Consider the following 23,625-nt stretch of genomic DNA (forward strand, 5'->3'; position numbering starts at 1 on the left):
TATATCTAGATGACCCATCCTCTAAAGCTTCATGCCCTGTTGTTGCATCCACCATGAGTTCAATGATGGGCAAAGGGAAGTCATCCTTCGGACATGAGTCATTTAAGTCGCGAAAGTCCACACATACACGGAGTTGTCCGTTCTTTTTCTTGACAGGAACAATTTTTGCAATCAATTTAGGATATTGAACATCTCTAATGAAACCTGCAGCAATCAACTTATCAACTTCAGCTTCAATTTGAGGAAGAAGTTATGTTCGAAAGCGTCGTTGTGTTTGCTTGATTGGTCGAGCCTCAGGTTTAACTGCGAGACGATGAACTACTACCTTTGGGTCAAGGCCTGGCATTTCTTTGTACGTCCATGCAAAGACGTCTTTATATTCAAGCAGCATATCATAGTATTCCTTTTCTTCTTCGGGACTCAGCGAAGCGCTCATGCAGATAGGTCTTGGATCTTCCTCAGTTCCCAAATTGAGCTCTTTAAGCTCGTCGACAGTAGCTTGACCCCCGTCTTCAAGTTCTGGAGGAGCTTCATCTACTTCATCCTCGAAACGATCATGGTCATCTTTTTCAAAAGCCTTTGTTTCTGCTACCGTGATATGATAGGCAGACTGAACAATCTCTTCTTCGCCATTGCCATCGACATTACCCGTTCTGATTTGGCCAGTGAGTATGATGGTGTGCTCTTTCACTTTAAGTTGTTCACTTGAGCTCACCTCTAACACAGAGCGTCGCTTCATGCATGATGGGATGAGACTTCGGATCTCATTGTCGTTTCCTTTGATCGTCGCTCCCCTTTCTCTTTTGCCTTTGTTGCTCTTTAGGTGATTGTATCCTCTCAAGTGCCGACTTTCGAGGGGCTAACTCAAATTTCTTATTTTCTTCATTGGAAGATGGCAACCTATTGAACACGGAAGCTCGAGTGGTCGTTTGGGTGATGCGATTGAAAACTGAGATTCAGCTTGTTGATGTATCGACACGGTCAAATACAGAAACTTGAGGCACCAACTCATCAACTTGTTCAGGCACTGCAGCTTGAGAATTAGGATGAATGCGATCAAATGCCGAAATGCGAGAGGCATATTTAGATTCCTGAGTCTTTTCTTCTATTACTTCAATACTGATGTGTTGCGTGCTTGCCTTCGCAACTTTTCTTCTTCCTAAAATTTTGATTTGTTTGCCTAGTACAAAACCAAGACCTGCTTTAGCAGGGTCAGCTGTGCATCCTTGCTTTCTCAACCTCCTTTGAGATTCATTAAGTTCATGCACCTTTTATTCGGGGATGACTTGGCCACCTTCCTTGTTCGACGAACCGAAGTCATATCCGGCCTTTGCTAGCAGCTTATAAGCGTTAGGGTCGAAACCTTCCTTTGTCCTTTTTTCAGCAAGTGTCCCGTGCTCTATCTTGCCTTGAATCGGTTTGACAAACCCCTTTAGCGGCTGCTTGGTGGGAGTTGCGTTGCTCAACTTCGTCAACGATATGGTTGATGTTTCTTTTAGTAATTCTACGTCCTTCTCATCTAACTTTCGCGGACGTTCTTGCTCATCTGCCTTCACAAAAGGAGATTCCCCTTCTTTTCGCCTAGACTTTGGCACATAACGAAGGACTGGAGTAGAGGAGTTGATTTTGTTCTTTGAAGCTGCCATATTAGTTTCCAAGTAAATTTTATGTGGTTCCACATTGTGATTTCTTGCCATGCTGGATTCCATTTCCTTATTATGCACTTCTGCAGTCTTCCCTGTAGAGGGTACTCCAACTGGGAGAACTTCCATTACTGTTTCATCATCCATGTAAAACTTAGAATCCGCAAAGTAAGATCCAGCTTCAGTGAATGGTTTAGTATCACCTTCTACTGTTTTCACTCCGCCATGGTAGAACTTGAAGCATTGATGAAGAGTGGATGGGACAACGCCATTTTCGTGAACCCACGGTCGTCCCAACAATAAATTGTAGGAGGTCTTCACATCGATCACGTGGAACAAAGTGTTTGACTTCATTTCTCCAATTGTCATATTTACTCTGATCACCCTATGGCTCTTTGCCTCCCTTGGTTGAAGCCTTGAATCATGAGATGGCTTCGAGACAACTCTTCCACATTGATGCCAAGCTGCTTCATAGTCGACCTAGGCATGATGTTTACAGTGGACCCTCTGTCTACAAGCATGCGGTTTAGCTTTTGATCATGCACATACCCTGACACGAAGAGAGGTCTATTGTGTGGCTTAGAGTCTAATTGAAGGTCTTCTCCCTAAAGTGGATGGCGTCTCAATCTGCAACACACGTGACGCATCCCTTCAGTTTCACCTTGTTAATCTCTGTGGAGTACTTGCCGATGTAGATCAGCACTTGTACCAAAGAACATCTTGCCGATTTTGTCAATTGTAGCAGATCAGAAATGTTAAAGTGCAATGGTAGATCTTCTAGCTGCTTCAACATCTCATTCTCCTCTGATGTTTGGTTTGTATTGACTGTGCTTGACTCACCCTTGGTAGAATCCTTCGAACCAATTTTGTAGCTTGTTGTTATGTGGGCAGCTCTCACCTTTCTTGTTCATTGCCTCTCTTGGGAAAGCCTTTTGTTGATGAAACCACACTATGAGGTATTCGAACGAAAAGATTGCCCCTCTCTTTGACAAGTCTCGTCCCATCCTTCTCGAAACACTGACTACTTTCTTGTGATTGCTTGTATTTTGCTTGAGTGATAGGTAAACATGGCGATGGGCTCTTGCGTGCCTTCCTTCAAGTGACAAGTATCCATCCCTTGTCATCGACAACTGAGTCAACTTTAGGGGTAGCAACAGGTGCGAGGCTCGTTTGCTGGATTGGCTCGACTTCCTCTAACTTTGATTTTATGCATGGCTTTCTCGAAAGCTGATATGGTGCTTTCATTGGAAGAGAAGGCAACGGGGTCGGCTCGAATGACCCAAACACGATGGTAGTGCAGTTTACCTCAGTAACATCGTCGACATCTAGCTCAATCCTTCCTTGCTTGGCGAGATTCATGATTATATCTTTCAGAATGAAGCATTTCTCAACTCGGTGACTGACAATCTGGTGGTACATGCAATATTTTGGGTCCTTGACATGATGCATTTCCTCGGGCCGCTTGAATTCCTGGAGCTCTATCACCTTCTTCTCAAGTAAATCTTCCAACATGCTTGCCACGTCAGAATCTGGGAAGGGATATGTCTTTTGTTGCCATTCCTTCAACGAACGCTTTGTTCTGTCGTAGGTGCGAATTGGCTCTGCTTTCTTAACCTCCTTATCTCGTGTAGAGATTTTGACTGGGGCAATGTTAAAGGCCATCGATTCTTTTGTAGATTTCTTCTGTGCCTTGTCAATCTTACTTCCGAAGACCTTGTCTTTCCTTTGGTCGACAATTGACTATTTCTTCCCTTTGTGGCTAGCTATACTCAACTCCATGTCGTGTGCTCATGTAGCCAGCTCTTTAAACGTACGGGGTTTGATTCCCTATAGGACGTATAGCAAATCAAAGTGCATGCCTTGGATGCACATTTCCACTGCAGATACTTCTAATAGTCAATCTTTGCAATCGAGACTTAATGAACGCCACCTATTGATGTAATCAACTGCGCGTTCATCCTTCCATTGCTTGGCGCTAGTAAGTTCCATCATGCTCACTGTACGTCTCGTGCTATAGAAACGATTCAGGAACTCACGCTCCGTCTGATCCCAACTGTCGATTGACTCAAGTTCCAGATCTGTGTACCATTCGAAGGCATTGCCTTTTAATGAACGTACAAATTACTTAACAAGATGATCTCCCTCTGTTCCAGCATTGTTGCAAGTCTCGACAAAATGAGCAATATGTTGTTTTGGATTGCCCTTCCCCTCGAATTGCTGAAACTTGGGCGGCTGGTACCCATTGGCATCCTCAGGCTGTCTACTCTTTTTGTGTATGGCTTGGAGTATGTGAGAGAATCACGAGAGGGACCTCCATATTGAGCTCTAATGGAGTTGTTGATCATGTCTTACAACTGCTGGACGGACAAAGAACCAAGTAGGCTTTCACTATCCTTGTCAATTGCCTTTAAAGTTTCTCCTTGTTTGTCTTTGTCGTCCTTGTATGGAATCCTAGTATAATCCACATCATTTTGTTTCTCGAGCCTACTCTAAAGTTGAGCAATCTGCATACTTTTTCTTTGACGGTATTGGTGAGCTTTTGAACTGCCTCAATCAGATTAGCTATCTGCTCTTCGAGCGTGGTTGCCCCTTTCATCATGACTTGCATTGCTGAGGGGTGAGACGCACCGTCTGACTGCATCCCAGAAGTGTTATTTTCTTCAGCATCAGGACTTCCATGGTATGATCCGGTGCTTGAGTTGTCATTAGAGGCAGGTGAGAACGACCGTTCCCTTGATTTTGTATTTGGAGCTTGTCTCTCTTCACTTCGAGGGACATGTTTCCCTACCCCTAAACTTTCCAGGGTGACGATTGGTTGGCGAGGCTTAGAACGCAAAGCCACAAATTTTGTAGGCTGAACCTTTGCCATGCTTCGGGTGACATGACCAGATGAGTTGCTGCTCGATTTCAAGGTCATTGGCTTGGACTTGTTTTTCGGGATGGCTTGAGTCTTCTTGGAAGCCATTGCTCGAATGGATTTGTTTGAAATCGTTTTACAGAGAAGGAGATGAGTGGCAAAGAGGTCCCACGGGGCATGCCAATTTGTAAACACGGGACTCTGAAAACAAATAGAATGCAGACACGTGTACAAAACATAATAATTTAAATGCGGGTTATAATCTTTGGGTAATCCTCTGATTCTATCTCCGATGGTATGTTTGACTCAAGGGCGATTGACGCTTCATCATGAGTTGGATGGTGGCCACGAGGCTTGACACGAGACAAGTGTTTTGGCTTAAGGTTGGTGATGAACCGGCTATTTTGCAGCTTGAGGGTTCTTCACACACTTTGAAGACTTCTGAACTTTAGGAGTGATTTTTCTCTCTGGCTGAAGTCATTCTCTTGATTTGAGAAGGGGTATTTATAGTGTCAGCGTCTCTCTCAATTTGGAATGCCTTGATGACACGTAATTAATTGCATTTCCTTAATAGCATAATTGAATCAATCAACCTTAATTAATTGATTTAATCATGACCATTAAGAAATTTAGCTAATTAATTTGATGACTGATTTTAGTCTTGATTATCAATATAAATTAATTGACATCTAATCAGCAGACGACATTTAATGTTAGATTTTGCTCGAAATCAATTTATTTAATTTGATTGATCTGCTTTAATATCAATTGACTTAGTCGGAACAAACTCATTTATTGCCGTCGAGCCTTTCATGTGTTGCCACGTGTCATTCTCTGAGTCTGCTTGGTTTTGCTTACTCACAAGCCACGTGCATATTTTGTGGGACCCACATGCCGACTAAGTTTGTTCGGTCATAATTTCAAGTGTTGACCGAATTATTTAACGAATTTTGTTTTCATTAAATTCTTGTGTCTACAGCTGGTCAATTTCTTCTCTAGGGACAGGATTTTTTATGCTTCATTTTCAAACCCTTGTTGACATGCAGTACTTTTGGTCTATGGGTTCAATTGGACTGCAGCGAGGGATTTTACGACTCATCAAATAGACCCCAACTTTCTTCCTTTCTGCTTATCGGAATACTTTTGCACAGGTATGGGTCAGATTCTGGGAGCAGTGAACGCTCTTTAAGATTGCAAAGGGACTGGGTAGGGTTATATGCTAGGATTCTGAGGAAACTTCCTTCACGAAAGTCGTATAACACGTCAAACTGAGTTCGACACACGGCACGCAAGAATTGAAATTCTTATGGAATAGTTACGGTCTGCGGAATTTTAATCCTATGTCAAAGTTTTTTAGAGATTTCTTTGGTGTTAAGATCACAATTTGGGCCTTAAAATTTAAGTTTGGGCCAATGTTCTTCCATTTGGGCTTGGAAGATTACCAGAGCTTATTGAGATAAGGATTGCCGAAGTTAATTTGAAGAAAGACGAAGTGGGAGTTACGAAATTAAGTTTTGGACCTAGGACGGAGTCGAGCAATAACTAAAGAAGTTTCCGATGAAAAATGAATAAAAAAAAATTACGAGCCCCCAAAACTCTAAAGTAATGAGCTAGGAGAGTTTCCTAATTCGTCACAAAGGCAAGATGGGTATTTCACGCACATAAGTATAAATAGGAAGTATACGGTGAGAAAACCGTAGAAACCCCCTAAACTCTCTCCTTCTTCCTTCGCAGCCGCGACCTCCTCTCTCTCCCTTTCTCTTTTCTCTCTGGCTTCATCGAAAACATGGCGTACGGCCACCACCTCTTGTCACTGCCACCACCAATCGAACCAGGACCAAATTCCGATCAAAACCTAACCAGAATCAGCGACACGCACGCGCCCACCACAGTTCCTGCCACCTTGCCTAGCTGAAACATCCATTTTCGTCTATCATTTCAACACACCGCCTCGACCAACGTACTCAGACCAAGCTGAGCATTGAAACCCCTGGGCGCGATAAAGGGGTAATCGATGGTACTACAAGGCGCGTATTGTGATGCCCCGGAAATTCATATTTATTTTCCGGAATTTAATTAGTGGTTATTGGACGATTTCGTGGCTCGTGGACGGAGCGGAAGTGTTTCGGACGAATTATTAGTCGACGAATATGGTTTTAGGGGGGTTGCAAAGGTTGACTTTTTATACGTTGGGTTTCTTCGAAATCTTCCTTCACAAAAGTCGTAGAGTGCATCGATACGAGTTTGTGGATATGTGGAACACGGAAATCGGAGTTCGTATGAGAAAGTTATGGCTGTTGGAAAACGTTTCCATTTTGGTATATATGGGATTTTTCCAGAAAGGGAAAATTTTGCAAACAGTCCACCAAGTAAAGGCCACTAATAATTTTCATACATAAAGTTCCAAATCGAGCCTTTTGGTACACAGACTCTCGAGCCCGACCCACTATGTAGACACGACGTCAATGACGCCGTTAATTTGAGGGGTAATATGGTCTTTCCAATTTTTTACTCTGAGCACCCGGCTTTCTCTCTCTAGGCACCCAGCGTGTTCTCTCTCTCTCTCTCTCACTATGGACATGGGCACCCATCTCTCTTCCTCTCTCCCAATCCCGATCACCTCTGCAATTCCAACCATTACCATCAATCCATAGCATTTCACCTCTGCTGAATCATCACCCATTACCATAATCCCAATCCCAGTGTTCAACAACAACAACAACTCTGAGTTCTCACCGCCTCTTCCGGTCCTTCCCGACCAGAACCCGACTTGCTCCGCCACCAAGCAGTAGAGAAGCCAAGCAATCTCTGCGTCGGCGCCGGCGCCGCTCTTCTTCAACATCAATCTCATCAATTCATCATTCTCTTGGATTTCTCCAATCAGAAAATGAATGATCCTGACGATTTGCTCGAGAATGCGAATGTTGTTGCTCCCGTGACCTCAATCGTCGGCATTGCCGCTGCCGCCGAGAGCCACCACGAGCAGCGTAACAAACTCTTCGCACTTGGCGAGAAACTTCCTGTTCTCTTCCAACTCCTTGGCGAACCGCACAATCTTCGCCAGCGAATCCACAGAGGAGGAGCTGTGGCGGTCCATCTGCTGAATCAGCTCCACCACCTGGTCTTTCGAGTGGCTGGTGTTGTCCGTTTTGAATCGCTCCTTTCGGAGACGGACCGATTCGGACCAGATCTGTATGAGGCGGTGGAGGGTGCGGTTGGGCACGAAGTCCCCAGATGAGGCGGTGGAGGGTGCAATGAATGATAAGGAACATAATGATGGAGATGGGCGTAGGGATTGTGGTGGTGCTCAGTGATGGGGATGGGGCTGGGATTAGAATAGGGTTTTGGTGGGATGATTAGAAGTGGGGTTGAGTTTGGTGGGTATGGATTTGGAAAGTGGAGGAGAAGCGGTGGTCGCCGGGTCGAGCTTTCTGGGTGTGGAGAGAGTCAGAGGAGATACTTTTTTTTTTTTTACCAAAAAAATGAGCCAGAGTATGAAAGTACTAAATTATCCTTCGACAAATGAATAATGACATTAAAGTTAATAGTGTCATTGACGTCGTGTCTACATAGTGGGTCAGGCTCGAGAGTTTGTGTACCAAAATGCTCGGTTTGGAACTCGGTTTGGAACTTTATGTATGAAAATTATTAGTGGCATTTACTTGGTGTACTGTTTGCAAAATTTTCCCTTCCAGAAATTTCAGAAAAGGCCAGGTTTCCATTTTGGGAAACCCAGCTCTGTTTCTCTCTCCCCGTGCCCGAGTCGCCTATCCCCTTTGGTAGCGGCGATCTCGCTCGTCCGGTCACCATAGGACGAAATCTTTTGTGGGTTTTGTTCGCCTCAACCTCGCCTACAAATTCCATGAAGACATCGAGGAGAAACACGAGCTGTGGAGGGCGCTACGAGGCCAAGAAGCCGCACGGCAGAGCTGCGAATCGCCTCCAGCCGCCGCTCTTCGTTCTCCCAGCTCCGGCCACCTTTGGCCGTGATTCAAAAAGGGATTCTGCACTTCAAGGGACGTAGATCATTTCCCCCAAGGTGGTTTGCATCGATTCTATCTGTGGAGATCGAATTGGATTGATTTCAAAATTAGGGTTCATCGGGTTTCAGTTGCTTCAAAGGTACTTGACAGGCTTGTGTTGAGCGGATTGCGGTGATTTGTGCTTGTCTTGGTTAGCGTGTGAAGACGCAGCAGGATTCAGAGGTGAGTAAATCTCACGATATTTGTTATGAGCATAAATACCATATTGTCTTGGAGTTATTAGGTTAACTATGACTATAGTTGGTATTAGTGGCATTCCTGAGTGGATGACTACATATATATATATATACTAGATAATGCGCCCGCGCGATGCTGCGGGAACATGATCAATGTCGTTCGATTCAATGCTACTGAATTTAGTAACATTTGTTTATATTACATTACTACATTATATCTTATATATTATTTTACATGTTCAAAAATCTGGTAACTTAGCCAGATTTCAAAGTTAGATATGCTATTTTGGCTTGTAGTGGCGACCAACTATTTTACATAAGCTCCTCAAATGTGTCTACAAAGTCGGATTCATCATTTGCAACAGATGATAGCTCCTTTGAAATTTCAGCTGAGTTGTTGTAGATAGCACAACAAAAGTCTAAATAGCACAACCTGTCTTCCAAACTCTTAACTGTACCTCTCTAACCGTCTAGAACGTTTCCCTGAAATAATAAACAAACAAAGTTCAATCTTTAGATAACTATGGAATTCAAATTACGCTCAAGATATATGCTTGCTACAAAAAGAAAACTGCCAATATTTAATTGTTTTTTTTTCCCGACAAAGTGCCAATATTTACTTGTTACTAATTCTGCCTTCATCTTCTCTTAAAACCTATTATTAAAAAGTGTATGTATATGCATCTACGCAGTTGGTAAATTTGCCATGTAAATGGACTATCTGCAGTAATGAAGTAAACAATAAGTGTGCAGTTTCAATCTATTGTCTGCCACATTACTCTTACCACATTAATTTATACACTTACAATATTTTGACAAATACCATACTTTGCCATTTCAGAGTTCCTTTTTGCTTACACTCATCTATCCTTTCACACGCAACTGATAATTCCAGTGTTACTAATGCTCACTATCTAAATTTCTTTTACTCTCATTCGCAAGCTTAAGTGGATACTCTTTTAGCTTGTGTGTATTATTTATAGTCATGCATTTGCTTACTGAGTTATAATTTCACTATCAAAAGGATGCATTCCCGTTTAATTTTTAATCTCAAAGTAACTACCTATTTCCAAATCAAATGAAAACTAATTCCAAGGAACAAACTCCTTCATCGTATAACCATTATAGGTTATTTCTCCTTGAAGTTAAAAATTTGTGAACAAGTAATTACCCCTTATAAGAGTTTAAGTACAGAACTACCTTTGCTTGCACTTGAACTACCTTCTGATCCTACAAACCAACTACAAAACCAGTACACAATTCCACCACAAAAGGCAATAGGTATCCCTACTCTCTATTAACCACCATAACCAAACAGTTTTTCCTGGATTCCATGCTCCCTTTCCAAAGCACCAATTCACTCACTGGTAACCTCAAAACCATATACTGGTAACCCCAAAACCCTATAGCTAAAGCTTGTCCCAATCTCCAGTTTCTCTTTCTAAAGCACTAACACAAACAAAACAAATGGTGCAAGAAAGAAATATAAAACAAAATGCCTCACCCTTGAGTTTAAACTCTGGAGCTTTGGCACTTTAGCTGCTGTTCTGTTTTAAACCTGCACAAAAGAGGTCGGTCAGCTACAGCCTTTCGTATTTTGTAATATAATTGGGGTATAGTGTCTTTTACGTTCACAAAGAAATAAGAAGTATTCTGTGAGAATGAATTAGAGGTGTCATTGCAGATTAAAAGAGAAAATCCAATTAAATGCGCTGCTATCTAAGCATTTGCAGTAGCCAAAAAAAAAAAAAAAACAGAGCTAAAGGAGAGTATCCTTGACTAAATATGAAATGTCAACAATGCAATTCCAAAAGCACAAAGCAAAAAAAAAGAAAAAAAAAGAGAAGAATGAATGTTCTGATAGTTTAATTAAGCTATGCAGAAGACAAAAAAGCTTTAATTAACAAAGTGCAAGCAAAGTTCTTTCATACTGGGCTTGTGAACACAGAGGAAGAAAACCAAGACAACCAAAATGTTCTATGAAGATAAAGAAGTTTGCCACTTCAAAAAGTTTGTCAATTCACAATTGAATTGGGTGATAAAGAGAATTTGGCCTCACCCACAAAACGACGGAGACTTTGAATTGGATGCAGACTAATGGATAGCTGTAGCCAATATTCTTGTGAAATGCAATAGAAAGGGTCTTAGTACTTAGCCTTCATTACAAAGACATACATAAATCTATCTCCTCTGATCCCTAATGAAGCTATATATTACTACATGTCATTCATTAACTTCTCACATTCAAAAGCCTACTGAAACAGTATGATCTGTGAATTTTACTGCACTTTATGATGAAAATTTTAGATTTTGAATGAAATCAAAGACTGGAGACATAAAACTCTTGATTAAATGCGACAAATACATCTATTGTCAATAATTGAATCTGGCTTTAAAAAGTTTGCTTTTTGGAGTTATTCAAAGGCTACAGGAAACAATACAAAATGAAATCAGATTTCAGATATGAATAATTGAATCAGATAATGTTTAATTAACAAAACAGATAAACAATAGAGGTTTCTGTTTTGACAAATTCCAAACTTGAGAAATCAATCATTATCAAGATAAACAACTCGTTCTAATCAATGTTATAAATCAAGAATATGCGATGTACCTTTTCCAAAACAAACACAAATTGATTCGTGGTCTCCTCCTTTGCATCTCAGTGTTTGAACTTTGATAGAGTCTGCAAACAACAGAAAACTAATTTCAGATCAATCGATTTCAGAAAGATAATAATACCGTTAAAATCAAACCCAATAACTTTGGATATATGAACAAAAAGTGAATAGATCAAACACATATATTGATATATATGATTTCAGAAAGAAGAACATGGCCTTGATAAAAGACCCAACGAAAACTGCATTATCACAAAATCACACATCGAAAAAAACATAGAATACACAACCAACAAACGATCCAACCCTCTGAACTGAAATTAAAGGGGATAATGAGCAGAAAGAGAAAAAGCAAATCCAAATTCACCGATCAAAAGCAACGAACCAAACTCTTTCAATGTCACTTATACAGTAGTGGAAGACATGGAAGAATCGGTAGTGGCACGATTGTGATCAACGATCAGTATTTGGGTGTAACAAAGGAGGTCGGTGTAAAGTTGTAAACAGAAAGAGATGCTTGGTCTTGGGTATGTCCAGACAGAGACATATAGCGAGGACTCTTTCCTTTAATTTATTTTTATTTTTATTTTTTTGGTCAAATTGATGTGTCTGTTTTTGGAGGATTGATGTCTATCTCTTTTGGGGCCAAATCCGGTAAATCACTGTATTACTATTCATTCAACAGTATCAAAGACATTTTACTTTTATACTAGAAAATGTGTCTGCGCTTTGCTGCGGAAAAATCGTTGTATGTTATTGTTTAATTGCATTAGGGCAGTCAGGCAAGAAGTGTATGACTAAAGCTATGGATACTGATGAAGTTTCAGGACCAGAGAAGAGCAACCTCAATATCCAGTCAAGGATTTGCTCCTTTGGAAGATTTGAATCCATCCAAGGAGATCATTTCCCCTATGTTTTTAGGATTTTGCAATCTTACATCATGATAAAGATATCTCAACTAATTGTTCCAATTACCTGGTAATTCAACACATTCAATAAAACAGTAGATAATTACCATCAATGGTTAAATGAATAACTGCCTACAGAAAACTTGTAACAACAAAGATTCCAAAATAACAAATAAAATATTGCAGACAAATGAGTACAATTTAAGAAACTACGGTCGTGTTTGTTACGAGGGACTGGACGGGATTGGACGGGACTGGGTACTATAACACGAGGTAACCCGTGTTTGGCAATAACCGGGACTGTGTTAAATGAGACTATGCAGTCCCAAAACACAGCCCACACCGTCTACGAGAGCAACGCCAAAACTCATGGGATTGTGGAAGCCGCTGTTGTAGACATCGAAATCCATTCTCGCTGGATCTGCTCTTCGCCTCAACCTCATCATTCTCTCTCTCTCTCTCATGCCATTCTTTTGCTTCAGCCTCCTTCAACACCTCTTCTTCAGGTTCAATTTCATCTTCTCTCTCATTGCACTGATTATTTTTCACTCTCCCCTTCAATCCTCTACCTTCTTCTTTCTCTATCTCCTTTATTATAGATGATTTGTTTATGGGTTGATATTATTTTAAGGATTTGGTGTCTGGGTAGCTTGATCTGCTGGTAAGATTTGTGATCAATTTCACGTTTGTGCTATTTTGTTCTTCTGGTTTTTTTTTTTTTTTTTTCTGGGTTTAAAGACTGGTTTTTGTTTAAGGTTGAGTTTGTCTTTGTTTTTTGCATAGTTCCTCAAGGCTTGATTAATCATTAATTGAGTTGGTTCTCCTCTGTTAGTTTTCAACTCCACCAATCAATGCTTATTCTGGTGTTCTTCTTTCTTCTGTGGTTGTTCTTTCTTATTATCAGTTGGAGCACCAAACATGGATCAGGACTGTTATAGAAATAAGCCAAGTTATAAGAGTCCGGGATTGCTATAGAAATTAAGGTGAAGGGTGATAGTCCTGTGAAACAAACATGGCCTACATCTCCTTAAGAAGTGAAACTGCTATAACAAACTTCTCTCTAACTTCTTTCAAGTGTCACTGATCCTGGAACCTAAAACATAAGAAAACATATATAAGAAACCACTCACCAAGAAATCGAAAAAAAAAAAAAGGCAATCAACTGGAATATGAATTATTCTGTGTATGAGATACTGTGTACTTACATTAAAAAGTGTCAGTAAATAGATTATCCACTTCCAAACTTATTTTTATACAATTTGACTTATGATTTGTTCTTGAAAACAATAAACTTTTTGCAACCAAAATATGAACTCTTACATGCACTGTAAGTTTCTAATCAGCGATGACGCTAAATACAGTAAAACAATATTTAGAAGAAAAATGAGTTAATTCTGTCATTTTGAAGATAACTCAGAAAATCAATGAAATTTAGGCTTATTATAAATTTTACCTTATTCAAACCATTAACAATTTCTCAAAACAATAGAACAATCAAATGTGATCTAATTTTCATAACAAAGGTTAATTCAATTTCAAAAACATTTCGAAGAATGTAATATTATCACAAAAAGATCAAATTTGGGTAAGAAAATTTGATAACTAATTTCAAGCTGTATACAGAACAATCCCTCATTTTGTCCCATTCAAAGTATTTGTTTATTGATTTACTAAGCTTATTTAAACTTGACTTCAGTTAAAACAAAAGATGCAAAGCCTATCAAACATCCAACTACTCAAATTAAAGGACTAATCTAATAAACAAAGAAGAACTCCTAAGTATTGTGCTAGTTCTTCTAATAAACAAAGAAGACCCTGCGTACCCACTTCCCACAATACCAATCCCACAGTAGCCACTTTAACCAACTATATCTGCACAAAAAAATTCTTAGGACCTCTAACCATAACCCGAAGCAGAGAAAAACAAAAGGAATTATCTTTTTTAGCAGAGAATATCTAACTTGACCTCATCGAAATAAGACAAACACTAATCTTATTCTACCAATCTTTTTCTCGCAACTCATTCAATCAACTCGGCTAATAACAGCAAAAGACCTTTGATCAATTCCATACAATAATCCAACAAAAGGAATTAACTTTTTAGCAGAGAATATCCAACTTATATTCCAAATTGTAGAGATATACAATGTTAGGTGCATTATTAATTTTGTCAGTTTTCATATTTAATCTATCAGATGCTAGCAAGAAGAGTTACCTTCAAAATAACCATGGATATGAGCTTGTGCTAAATGAAATTATAAACTTTCTACAGTGTGTGTAATTTATTTCAAGGTTGGAAACCAAGACCAAAAGCAAACATGACAAATCAAAATTCAATAGGTCATTCAGCTAATGAGAATTAGTGAGGTTAATGGTGATACTTACCAAGTAGGCAAAAGGCGGTAATCGAGAGCTTAGAAACCAGACCAGTATTCTTAAGTGAGGTTCTCTGTTTGTTGAAAATGCAAGCAGATACAAAACACTGAAATTATCATAATGAAAACCAAGAGTTGATGAGCACTTTTTTAACAGTAGAAAGAATTGTTTGAACATTTTAAAAATGAATCTCTGTTTATTGTAATGGGAGTAGACTGGAATGAACCAAAACATTCTTGCACCAATGACGCGGCCTCTTCTCCTCCACACAAAGTGTAGATATTTTGTTGACTGTTAACCTTGTGTTAACTGTAAATCTCGTGCCGTCATGGTAAAATGATGAGGAGTTTTTGGTATTTTGGCATCTGGGATGAGCTAAAGAGAAGACAAGGCCAGTCTCGGATCGACAAATATCTGGTTTGGCAGCTTCTTCATCAAAAACATGAAGAAGCGAGGACCTGGATGATCCCAGAGCTCCGCCACATCAACTAGGCCATACAGCATTCACGGCCCTGCTTTGATATTATAATCTGGGTTCTACATTGAAGTTTGGATGTATTCGAAAAAACTTGAATGTCACTCATTCATTTGAGAAGGGTATCTCTGCACTAGTATGTTATTTCAGGTCAATTGTTTTCCATTTTTGGGGTCAGAAATCATGAGCATCAACCACTTGGTGGAAAAGAGAATGATAATAGAATGGTATAATAATGAATCATAAGAAATAAACAAGAATCTAGAACCAAAAAAAAATAAAAAGAAAAGACTCAGCAGCACGAGCTTTGTCGTCGGCCTATTAGGACTGCCATCGCTAATCACGGCACCGCCACAACTATCTGCCTCGTTGAATAGCAATTTGATTGTATGAGATTGTGATTGACGACAGCAAAGCCCGGCCGATCTACTTCACTTGCAACAACGCGGGTTAGAAATTCGCCTTGTTTTGATACATCTGACCCTTTCTTCTTATTCTTATGGTGGCTCGATCTGCTTTGTTTCCAGCTTTATGGTTTCTGAAGACTTCAACGAGCCAGAGACTTACCAAGTCTTCCAACCTTATCTCCTCGATGCACATGCCTTTCTCCTTCTCCCTTAAAAGCCCCTGTGGTAACTTAATCAATCACACTTTCATCTTCCCTGTCGTATGCGAGTTGACGGGGACAATTTCACGGCTGACCGCATGGTGTCTCTTGGTCTACAAAAGTTTTGGTTCATTCCAGACAACAGTTAAGTAGGATTGCAATGTTATGCAGGAAGATGCTAGTAAGCCAGTAGAGATAAACAGTTAAGTAGTATTTTGTTATTCACACACAATTTTTGGTTTCTGTTTTTAGATCATGAGTAGTTTGTTAAAGAGAGAACAAAAAGAACACATGAGCAGTACTAAATTTACTATTTCCAATACCATCTATCATATTGGTTTATGATCTATGAATTGACAAAACCAAGATAAATTAACAAAAGAGTATCAAACAAATCTGAAGTAGCTAAAGATAACATGATCTATTTCCAATACCATCTATCATATTGGTTTACGATCTATGAATTGACAAAACCAAGATAAATTAACAAAAGAGTATCAAACAAATCTGAAGTAGCTAAAGTCCTGCTTACTTATCATAAGATATGGTCAGACCTGCTAAGTTATCATAAGCTACGAAAATTGATTCAATTTTTTTTTTTTTTAATTTTATAGCTTTAGCTTTTGATTTATTTATTCATGATTTGTACATAATAGCAAAACTTGATGTGATTTTTGATAGTTCATACGTAGTTGGAGAGAGAGAAAATTACCTCACATAAACAGTAAAACAGCGAGGAGTTGGGCCGATTTTTATAATCCACCAGTTGTAGGAGCTTTGTATCAGTATATTTTATTATGAACTTCCTGCAAAGCATAGAATTGATTAAATAAAGCATTCAAAATGGAAATATTAAAATAAAGCATTCAAAATGGAAATACATTGTTTTAAAGAAATGTCATCCAATTTTACATATTGTGTTCCAAAACAGTGAGCATGATTTTATGATCATTGTCCTTTTTACCTAGTAATGCTTATCTACTGAAATTCAATAAGTTAAAGCACCATGTCAACAAAATCAAATGAAATAGCTTTTTCCTTCTGGTAGCATTTGTTTTGCTTAAGTTTCTGTGTTAATTGTGGCTGCAAGTAAAAGCTTATGAAAAGGCACGCAATGAAACACTTCTGCTGTGTCAAGCTAATACATTTGTTTTGGTTGCTTTCTTTAAGGTCGAAAAATGAATGTCCTGGAAAAGCTTTTTATTGTTAGATCAAATATGGACTTAACACATATCATCATAAAGTAATTGATGATTAGCTAAATGTCAAACCTAGTTTAACATGGATACAAACTGTAAATCAATACTAGTAACTTAATGAAAGAGTGTATCAATTCAGTAAGGTAAGTAATCCAATTCTTGGTCTGCAAGAAAGACCACAATGAAGTGTTACATTAGGAATTTAACTAGGAAACCTAAACCGATTTGGATTGCTTTAATGGGAAGCTTCTTGAGGTTTAAGTCTCCTATATATATAGATGAATTGGTCCCTGTTGCCACCACGACCTATTGCATAAGTTCTGTCCATTGAGAAGCAAGTTGGTAAGCAAAAGAAGACTATATTCTTGTGATTGTGTTTGCAGCTGCAGAAGATGGAATCCATGCCAGTAATTGCTGAAGGTAAGTTTTAAGTTCTTTTGTGATTATTGTCAAGTTGATGCGCATATGGTGTGAGCATATATATGGTTTTACAATTGGTATAAGAGCATAGGCTCACAAATATGAATTCAGTTTTTTGCTTAGCATGAAAATCGTTTTAGCTAGGGTTTTGCAAAACAAACACAAAAAAAAAAAAAGGAGGGTTTTTGCTTTACGGGTCAAGTAACTGATCAGGTAACTGACCAAGTAACTGGTCAGGTACCTGATCAAAGTAAGTTACTTAATCTCTTGAACCAGTCGCAGCAAACACAAGAGCCAGGCCCAAAACCCGACCCGAAGCCTTAAGAACAAAGGACCGTTGTTCTACAACAGTCAGTTTCGATCAAGAAGAGGGTATGGGACTGGATTCGGAAGTGTTTGAGGTGTTTTCATCTCAAAAGGGATTCAAACCGCGATTGCTGTGAATCAAGATACCAAGAGAATTATTTTGTTGCATCTGGATAACAAATTCAAGCTTCCGCTGTGATTTTTAGCAGCAATTTGGGGAAAAAGCAAAAACAGGTTTTTCTGTGAAATTGATTTCGATTCATAGCATGATTATTAATTTTTGATTGTGCTCAAGAACCCTAGTTGCATTCTCGGCGTGCGTTAGGCTAGAGTAGATGGTGACCGGATGAAATTTACAATTTCTTGATTGTTCTGTGGTTTCTTGGAATCAAAATAATTTAGATTGTGCTTGAATATGCATGATGAATTGACTGATGATATGGTATTATATCTGTGATTGTGTAAAACTGCATGAAGAATAAAAATCTCCCAGAAATTGTTTACACATTGTTAAAATTGACAGATGCAAGAGCTTAATTTTCTTATAAAGACAATGATCTGGATAGAATATAAAGTAAAAGAGCTCATATGTTTTGTGGTTTTCTGTTGGCATAAGTGATTATGATGCACAAAGCATCCTTCATTGATGTTGGCAGAAAACATATGGTATAACAAAACTGAAATTGTGTTTTGTGTTTTAAAACTGTGCTTCAGTTTTATCTTCCAAAGAAGTGGTCAAGTGTGGTTTTAGAATGCAAGACAGCAATATGCATGCTTAATGGAAATATATTTGGATACTTGGAAATTTTTCTTCTGTCTAAAGATGTGGATGAATCTCCTTGGATAACATATTTTGATTAAGCATGGCATATTGATAAAGAACTCCAGGATATTAAGTTTCTGCTCAAAAGTGATGCTTAATATTGTTTTTGTTATGGACTGACATGAATGCAAGTATGGATTGTTTAGGTTTTCTATATGTTCTTGTTTTGGTTGCTTAAAGCTAAATAAAACACAGAAAACTTAAAGTTATTTTCTTTACAAATTGAGAACTCACATGAATTTTGTTTTGCTCCTTAGGTAACTCCTACATGAATTTGAATAATGTCTTGATGTTAACTGGAACCAACTATAGAGCTTGGCTAGACTCAGTAGAAAACTACATGGGAATGCATGAAAATATAGACTATTGCTTCACTGAGGATAAGCCTGCAGAGTTGACTGAAAAGAGCACCAAGAAAGAAACTGACCTTTACAAGAAGTGGCATAGATCCAATAGAATGGCTAAGAACCTCATCCAAACCTCTATGTCTAAGACTGTCAGGGGAAGTATAGAAGAGCCTGAGCTAGCATCAGATTTTTTGGAACTCATAGGTGCTAAGTTTAAAGAAAGTGAAAAAGCAGAAGCAGCTAGACTGACCAAGGAGTTTCATGATTTGAAGTACATGAGTTCATGGGGAGTTAGAGAGCATATCATGAAGATGATCAATATAAATGGCAGACTCAGGGAGCTATTGATGGGGGTTAGGGATGAACAGGTGGTGCATTATGCACTACATTCCCTGCCTAACAGTTTTAGTCATCTTAGAACCAGTTACAATTCACAAAAGGGAAACTGGACTTCAGATGAACTTATATCCATCTGTGTGGATGAGGAAGCTAGGATCAAGGAAGAAAAGGAACCTGCTACAGCCATAAATCTCATAGAGAAGCCTAAGAAGAAAAAGCCCCAGAATAAGCTCAAGCCTACCAAAGCCATAACTAAGAGTTCAACAGCTCCAGTGGCCAAGGAAAATAGGCCATTTAGGTTCAAGTGCTACTTTTGTAAAAGAGTAGGTCACATGAAAAAGGACTGCACTGACTATAAAAATTGGTTAGCCAAAAAGGGTAAGATTTTTTCTAATACAGTTTTTTTCCTTAGAAATTAATCTTATAAATGTTGAACCACAGTCTTGGTGGATAGATTCAGGCTCACCTATTCATATTACTAATTCCTTGCAGGGATTCATAAGGAGGAGAATCCCAAAAAGTGATGAAGTGAACCTGTGTGTAGGCAATGGCATGAGAGTGGCAGTCAAGGCTATTGGAATCTTAAAGCTCGATTTAGGATTAGGAAAATTGTTAGTTTTGGACAATGTTTTTTATGTACCTTCCATGAGAAGGAATTTGGTTTCAGTTTCTCTTTTAGTAAAATCTGGTTGTAGACTTGTAATGGATAGTAATGGAATTCTTATTTCTAAAAATTCTGTTCAAATTGGTTCTGGTTTTATTATGAATGATTATTTACAGTTAAATTGTTCAATGACTCAACAAGAAATTTTACTTGTTGAAAATAACACAAACAGTACTAGCACTTTAACAGGTGTTAAAAGAACCAAACTAACTGAAAAGTCTGCATTTTTATGGCATAGAAGACTCAGCCATGTTTCAAAAGAGAGATTGAAAATTTTGGTGAAAAACAACATCCTAAATGAACTTGATTTTTCTGATCTAACAGACTGTGTGGAATGCTTTAAGGGAAAAATAACTAATACTAGAAAGAAGACTGCATATAGAAGCCAAAATTTATTAGAACTCATACACACTGATATATGTGGACCATTTAGGCATCAAACTATCTGTAGGAATGTGTATTTTATCACATTCATTGATGACTTTTCTAGATACAATTATATTTATCTACTTTCAGAAAAGGCACAAGCATTGAAAGCCTTTCAAATCTTTAAGTCCGAGGTAGAAAATCAACTAGAAAAGAAAATCAAAACAGTAAGATCAGATAGAGGTGGTGAGTTCTATGGCAAGTACACTGAATCCGGCCAACAAAAGGGTCCATTTGCCTTGTTTTTGCAAGACAATGGAATTAAAGCTCATTATACAACACCCTATAACCCACAACAGAATGGTGTTGCGGAGAGAAAGAATATGACTGTTTTGAACATGGTTAGATGCATGATGTGTACAACTGGTTTACCTAAATTTCTGTGGGGTGAGGCTTTAAAAACTGCGAATTATATTTGCAACAGGACACCTAGCAAAGCTATAGAAAAGACTGCTTTTGAGCTTTGGTGTGGCAGGAAACCTAGTCTTCATCACTGCCATGTTTGGGGATGTCATGCTTCTCCAGGATTTATAATCCAAGCTTGAATAAACTTGACCCCAAAACTGTTAGTTGCTATTTTATAGGTTATCCAGATAAATCTAAAGGCTATAAATTATATTCTGCTCATCATTCACTTAGAATTTTTGAAACACATCAAGTAAAGTTTCTAAGTGAAAAAGTTCACAATACCAACCTTGAGGATTTAACCTCAGATTTTGAGGAAATTGTGTCAGATGAGAATATAAGTGTAGTATTGCCTTTAGAACAAGATGTAACTGATCAAGTCACTGGTCGAGTACCTGACGAAGTAACTGATCAAGTAACTAATCAAGTAACTGGTCAAGTAACTGACCAAGTAACTGTAACTGGTCAAGTAACTGACCAAGTAGCTGTAGCTCACCCTAATCCTGAACATCCTCAGCCTAGAAGATCACAAAGAGCAAGAAAACCAACTTATGGGGGGGAAGAGAGTGACTACATTGTTTATCTGCAAGAAGCAGAAATTGAAATGGACTGTGCAGAGGACAATGATCCAATTACATTTAATCAAGCCATTGAAAGTAGTGAATCTCATCAATGGCAGCTAGCAATGGAAGCAGAAATTGATTCCATGAGCCAAAATGCAGTTTGGGAATTAGTTGAACCTGACCCCAAACAGAAGCCTATAGGTTGTAAATGGGTTTTCAAAACCAAAAGAGATGCAAATGGCAATGTAGAGAGACATAAAGTAAGATTAGTTGCCAAAGGTTTTACACAGAAGGAGGGCATTGACTTTACTGAGATTTTTTCTCCAGTTTCTACAAAAGACTCGTTTAGAATAATCATGGCTTTAGTGGCCCATTTTGATATGGAGCTGCACCAAATGGATGTTAAAACAACCTTCTTGAATGGTGAACTAGATGAAGTGATTTATATAAGGCAGCCAGAAGGTTTTGTACAAGCTGGAAGTGAAAATTTAGTGTGCAAGTTAACAAAATCAATTTATGGCCTAAAACAAGCTTCTAGACAGTGGTACAAGAAATTTGATTATGTGATTTCCACTTTTGGATTTACAGAAAACCTTGTTGATGAGTGTGTTTACTTGAAGACAGTTGGGAACAATTTTATTTTTCTAGTACTCTATGTAGATGATATACTTTTGGCTAGCAGTAACATTAAACTGCTCAAAGACACCAAGAGCTTTCTGTCAAAGAATTTTGACATGAAAGACTTAGGAGAAGCATCCTATGTATTAGGCATTGAGATTAAAAGAGATAGGGCACATAGACTACTTGGTTTGTCTCAACAGAATTATATTACCAAAGTTTTAAAGAGGTTTGGTATGGAAAAGTGTGCAGCTGGAGAAGTTCCTATGTCTAAAGGAGATAAGCTAACCAAGAAGCAAAGTTCCAAGAATGATGTTGAGAAAGAAAATATGGAGTCAAAGCCTTATGCCAGACTTGTAGGAAGTCTCATGTATGCACAAGTCTGCACTAGGCCAGACTTGTCTTTTGCAGTAGGGATTTTATCAAGATTTCAATCTAATCCAGGCCATGAGCATTGGGTAGCTGGGAAGAAAATTTTAAGGTACCTGCAGAGAACCAAGAATTACATGCTAGTGTATAGGCAAGTGGAGGATCTGAAACTTGTTGGATTCTCAGATTCGGATTTTGCAGGGAATTATCCAGACTCCAAGAAGTCAACTTGTGGATATGTGTTCATGCTTGCAGGAGGTGCTATTGCTTGGAAGACCATGAAACAAACTCTTGTTTCAACTTTTACTATGCAAGCTGAATTTATTGCAGTGTATGAGACTGTGTGTGAAGGACTTTGGATTAGGAATTTTTTGATGCAGACCAAAGTGTTAAGTCACATTGTGACTGGTACACTTGTGATCTATTGTGACAATGAAGCAGCTGTTTTCTTTAGCAAGAACAGTAAAACATCAAATAATTCCAAACACATTGATTTAAAGTATTACAGTGTTAGAGAAAGGGTAAAGCATGGTGAAATAGTTGTTTTGAGTATTGACACAAATTCACAGCTAGCAGATCCTTTCACCAAGGCATTGTCAGTGGCTGCATTCCAGAAGCATACAACAAGCATTGGAGTTTTAGCTAATCTAGATGCTTAGGTTTAGTAGAGAGTTAGTCCAGTTGGAGCATTTAAAATTCTAAGGCTTTTTGAGTTCTTGTATTTTTAGTTGTGATCTTTTGACTTTATTTATCACAACTTATTTCTAATGGCAGTTTATTATTATCAATAAAATTTTGAGGTATTTCCAAATATGGTTTGCTGCAGCTTTATTGTTTTGTTTTTGAAATTATCATCTTGTTTTTGAGTATCATACTTGCTATCAGATGGCTTAAATCATGTATAGCATGATGTTGAGGTTCAAGCAATATTTTTAAGCCATCAGTGTTCAGTAAATTTGCTTGAGTTTCTGGTTTAAGAAACATAAAGTAGGACCTGATATATGCCTTCTTGTTGATACACATTAGCATATATCGTATCACTTCTAGATTGACATATGTAGGTTGCAGGAGCTTGTGTTTGTGGTTTTGAAACTCTGCATTTTGTTAAAATGTATACTGTTTCTTGCTCTGCATAAGTAACTGTGATCTGACCATGTTGGAATGGATTTTCGATTTGAGTTTGTCATCTGGCGCGCACTTCAGTAAGTTAAGTAGGTTTTGATGTTCTCTAGTGCAAATCATCGAGCATGATATGTGTGAGTCCAAGGGGGAGATTGTTAGATCAAATATGGACTTAACACATATCATCATAAAGTAATTGATGATTAGCTAAATGTCAAACCTAGTTTAACATGGATACAAACTGTAAATCAATACCAGTAACTTAATGAAAGAGTGTATCAATTCATTAAGGTAAGTAATCCAATTCTTGGTCTGCAA

General features: G+C 38.4%; 1 protein-coding gene and 2 long non-coding RNA genes across 3 annotated transcripts; 1 reads left to right on the top strand and 2 right to left on the bottom strand.

Moving 5' to 3' along the window:
- Nucleotides 1–8,853: 8,853 nt before the first annotated feature.
- Nucleotides 8,854–11,887, bottom strand: LOC133723406 (uncharacterized). Its single transcript, XR_009852984.1, has 4 exons — nt 11,726–11,887; nt 11,334–11,405; nt 10,224–10,277; nt 8,854–9,202 (listed from the first exon to the last, which is right to left on the bottom strand). It is a non-coding gene; the product is annotated as an uncharacterized LOC133723406 (long non-coding RNA).
- Nucleotides 11,888–12,224: 337 nt separating this feature from the next.
- LOC133722480 (uncharacterized) lies at nt 12,225–16,521 on the bottom strand. Its single transcript, XR_009852768.1, has 3 exons — nt 16,419–16,521; nt 14,634–14,697; nt 12,225–12,315 (listed from the first exon to the last, which is right to left on the bottom strand). It is a non-coding gene; the product is annotated as an uncharacterized LOC133722480 (long non-coding RNA).
- Nucleotides 16,522–17,297: 776 nt separating this feature from the next.
- On the top strand, nt 17,298–19,823 carry LOC133723310 (uncharacterized). Its single transcript, XM_062150120.1, has 4 exons — nt 17,298–17,325; nt 18,712–18,847; nt 19,205–19,518; nt 19,633–19,823. The coding sequence occupies exons 1-4, from the start codon at nt 17,298–17,300 to the stop codon at nt 19,662–19,664; spliced, it is 510 nt and encodes a 169-aa protein (XP_062006104.1). The 3' UTR covers nt 19,665–19,823.
- The last annotated feature ends 3,802 nt before the right edge of the window (nt 19,824–23,625 follow it).

This window comes from Rosa rugosa, chromosome 7 (genome assembly GCF_958449725.1).
Source record: "Rosa rugosa chromosome 7, drRosRugo1.1, whole genome shotgun sequence".
Classification (NCBI taxonomy): domain Eukaryota; kingdom Viridiplantae; phylum Streptophyta; class Magnoliopsida; order Rosales; family Rosaceae; genus Rosa; species Rosa rugosa.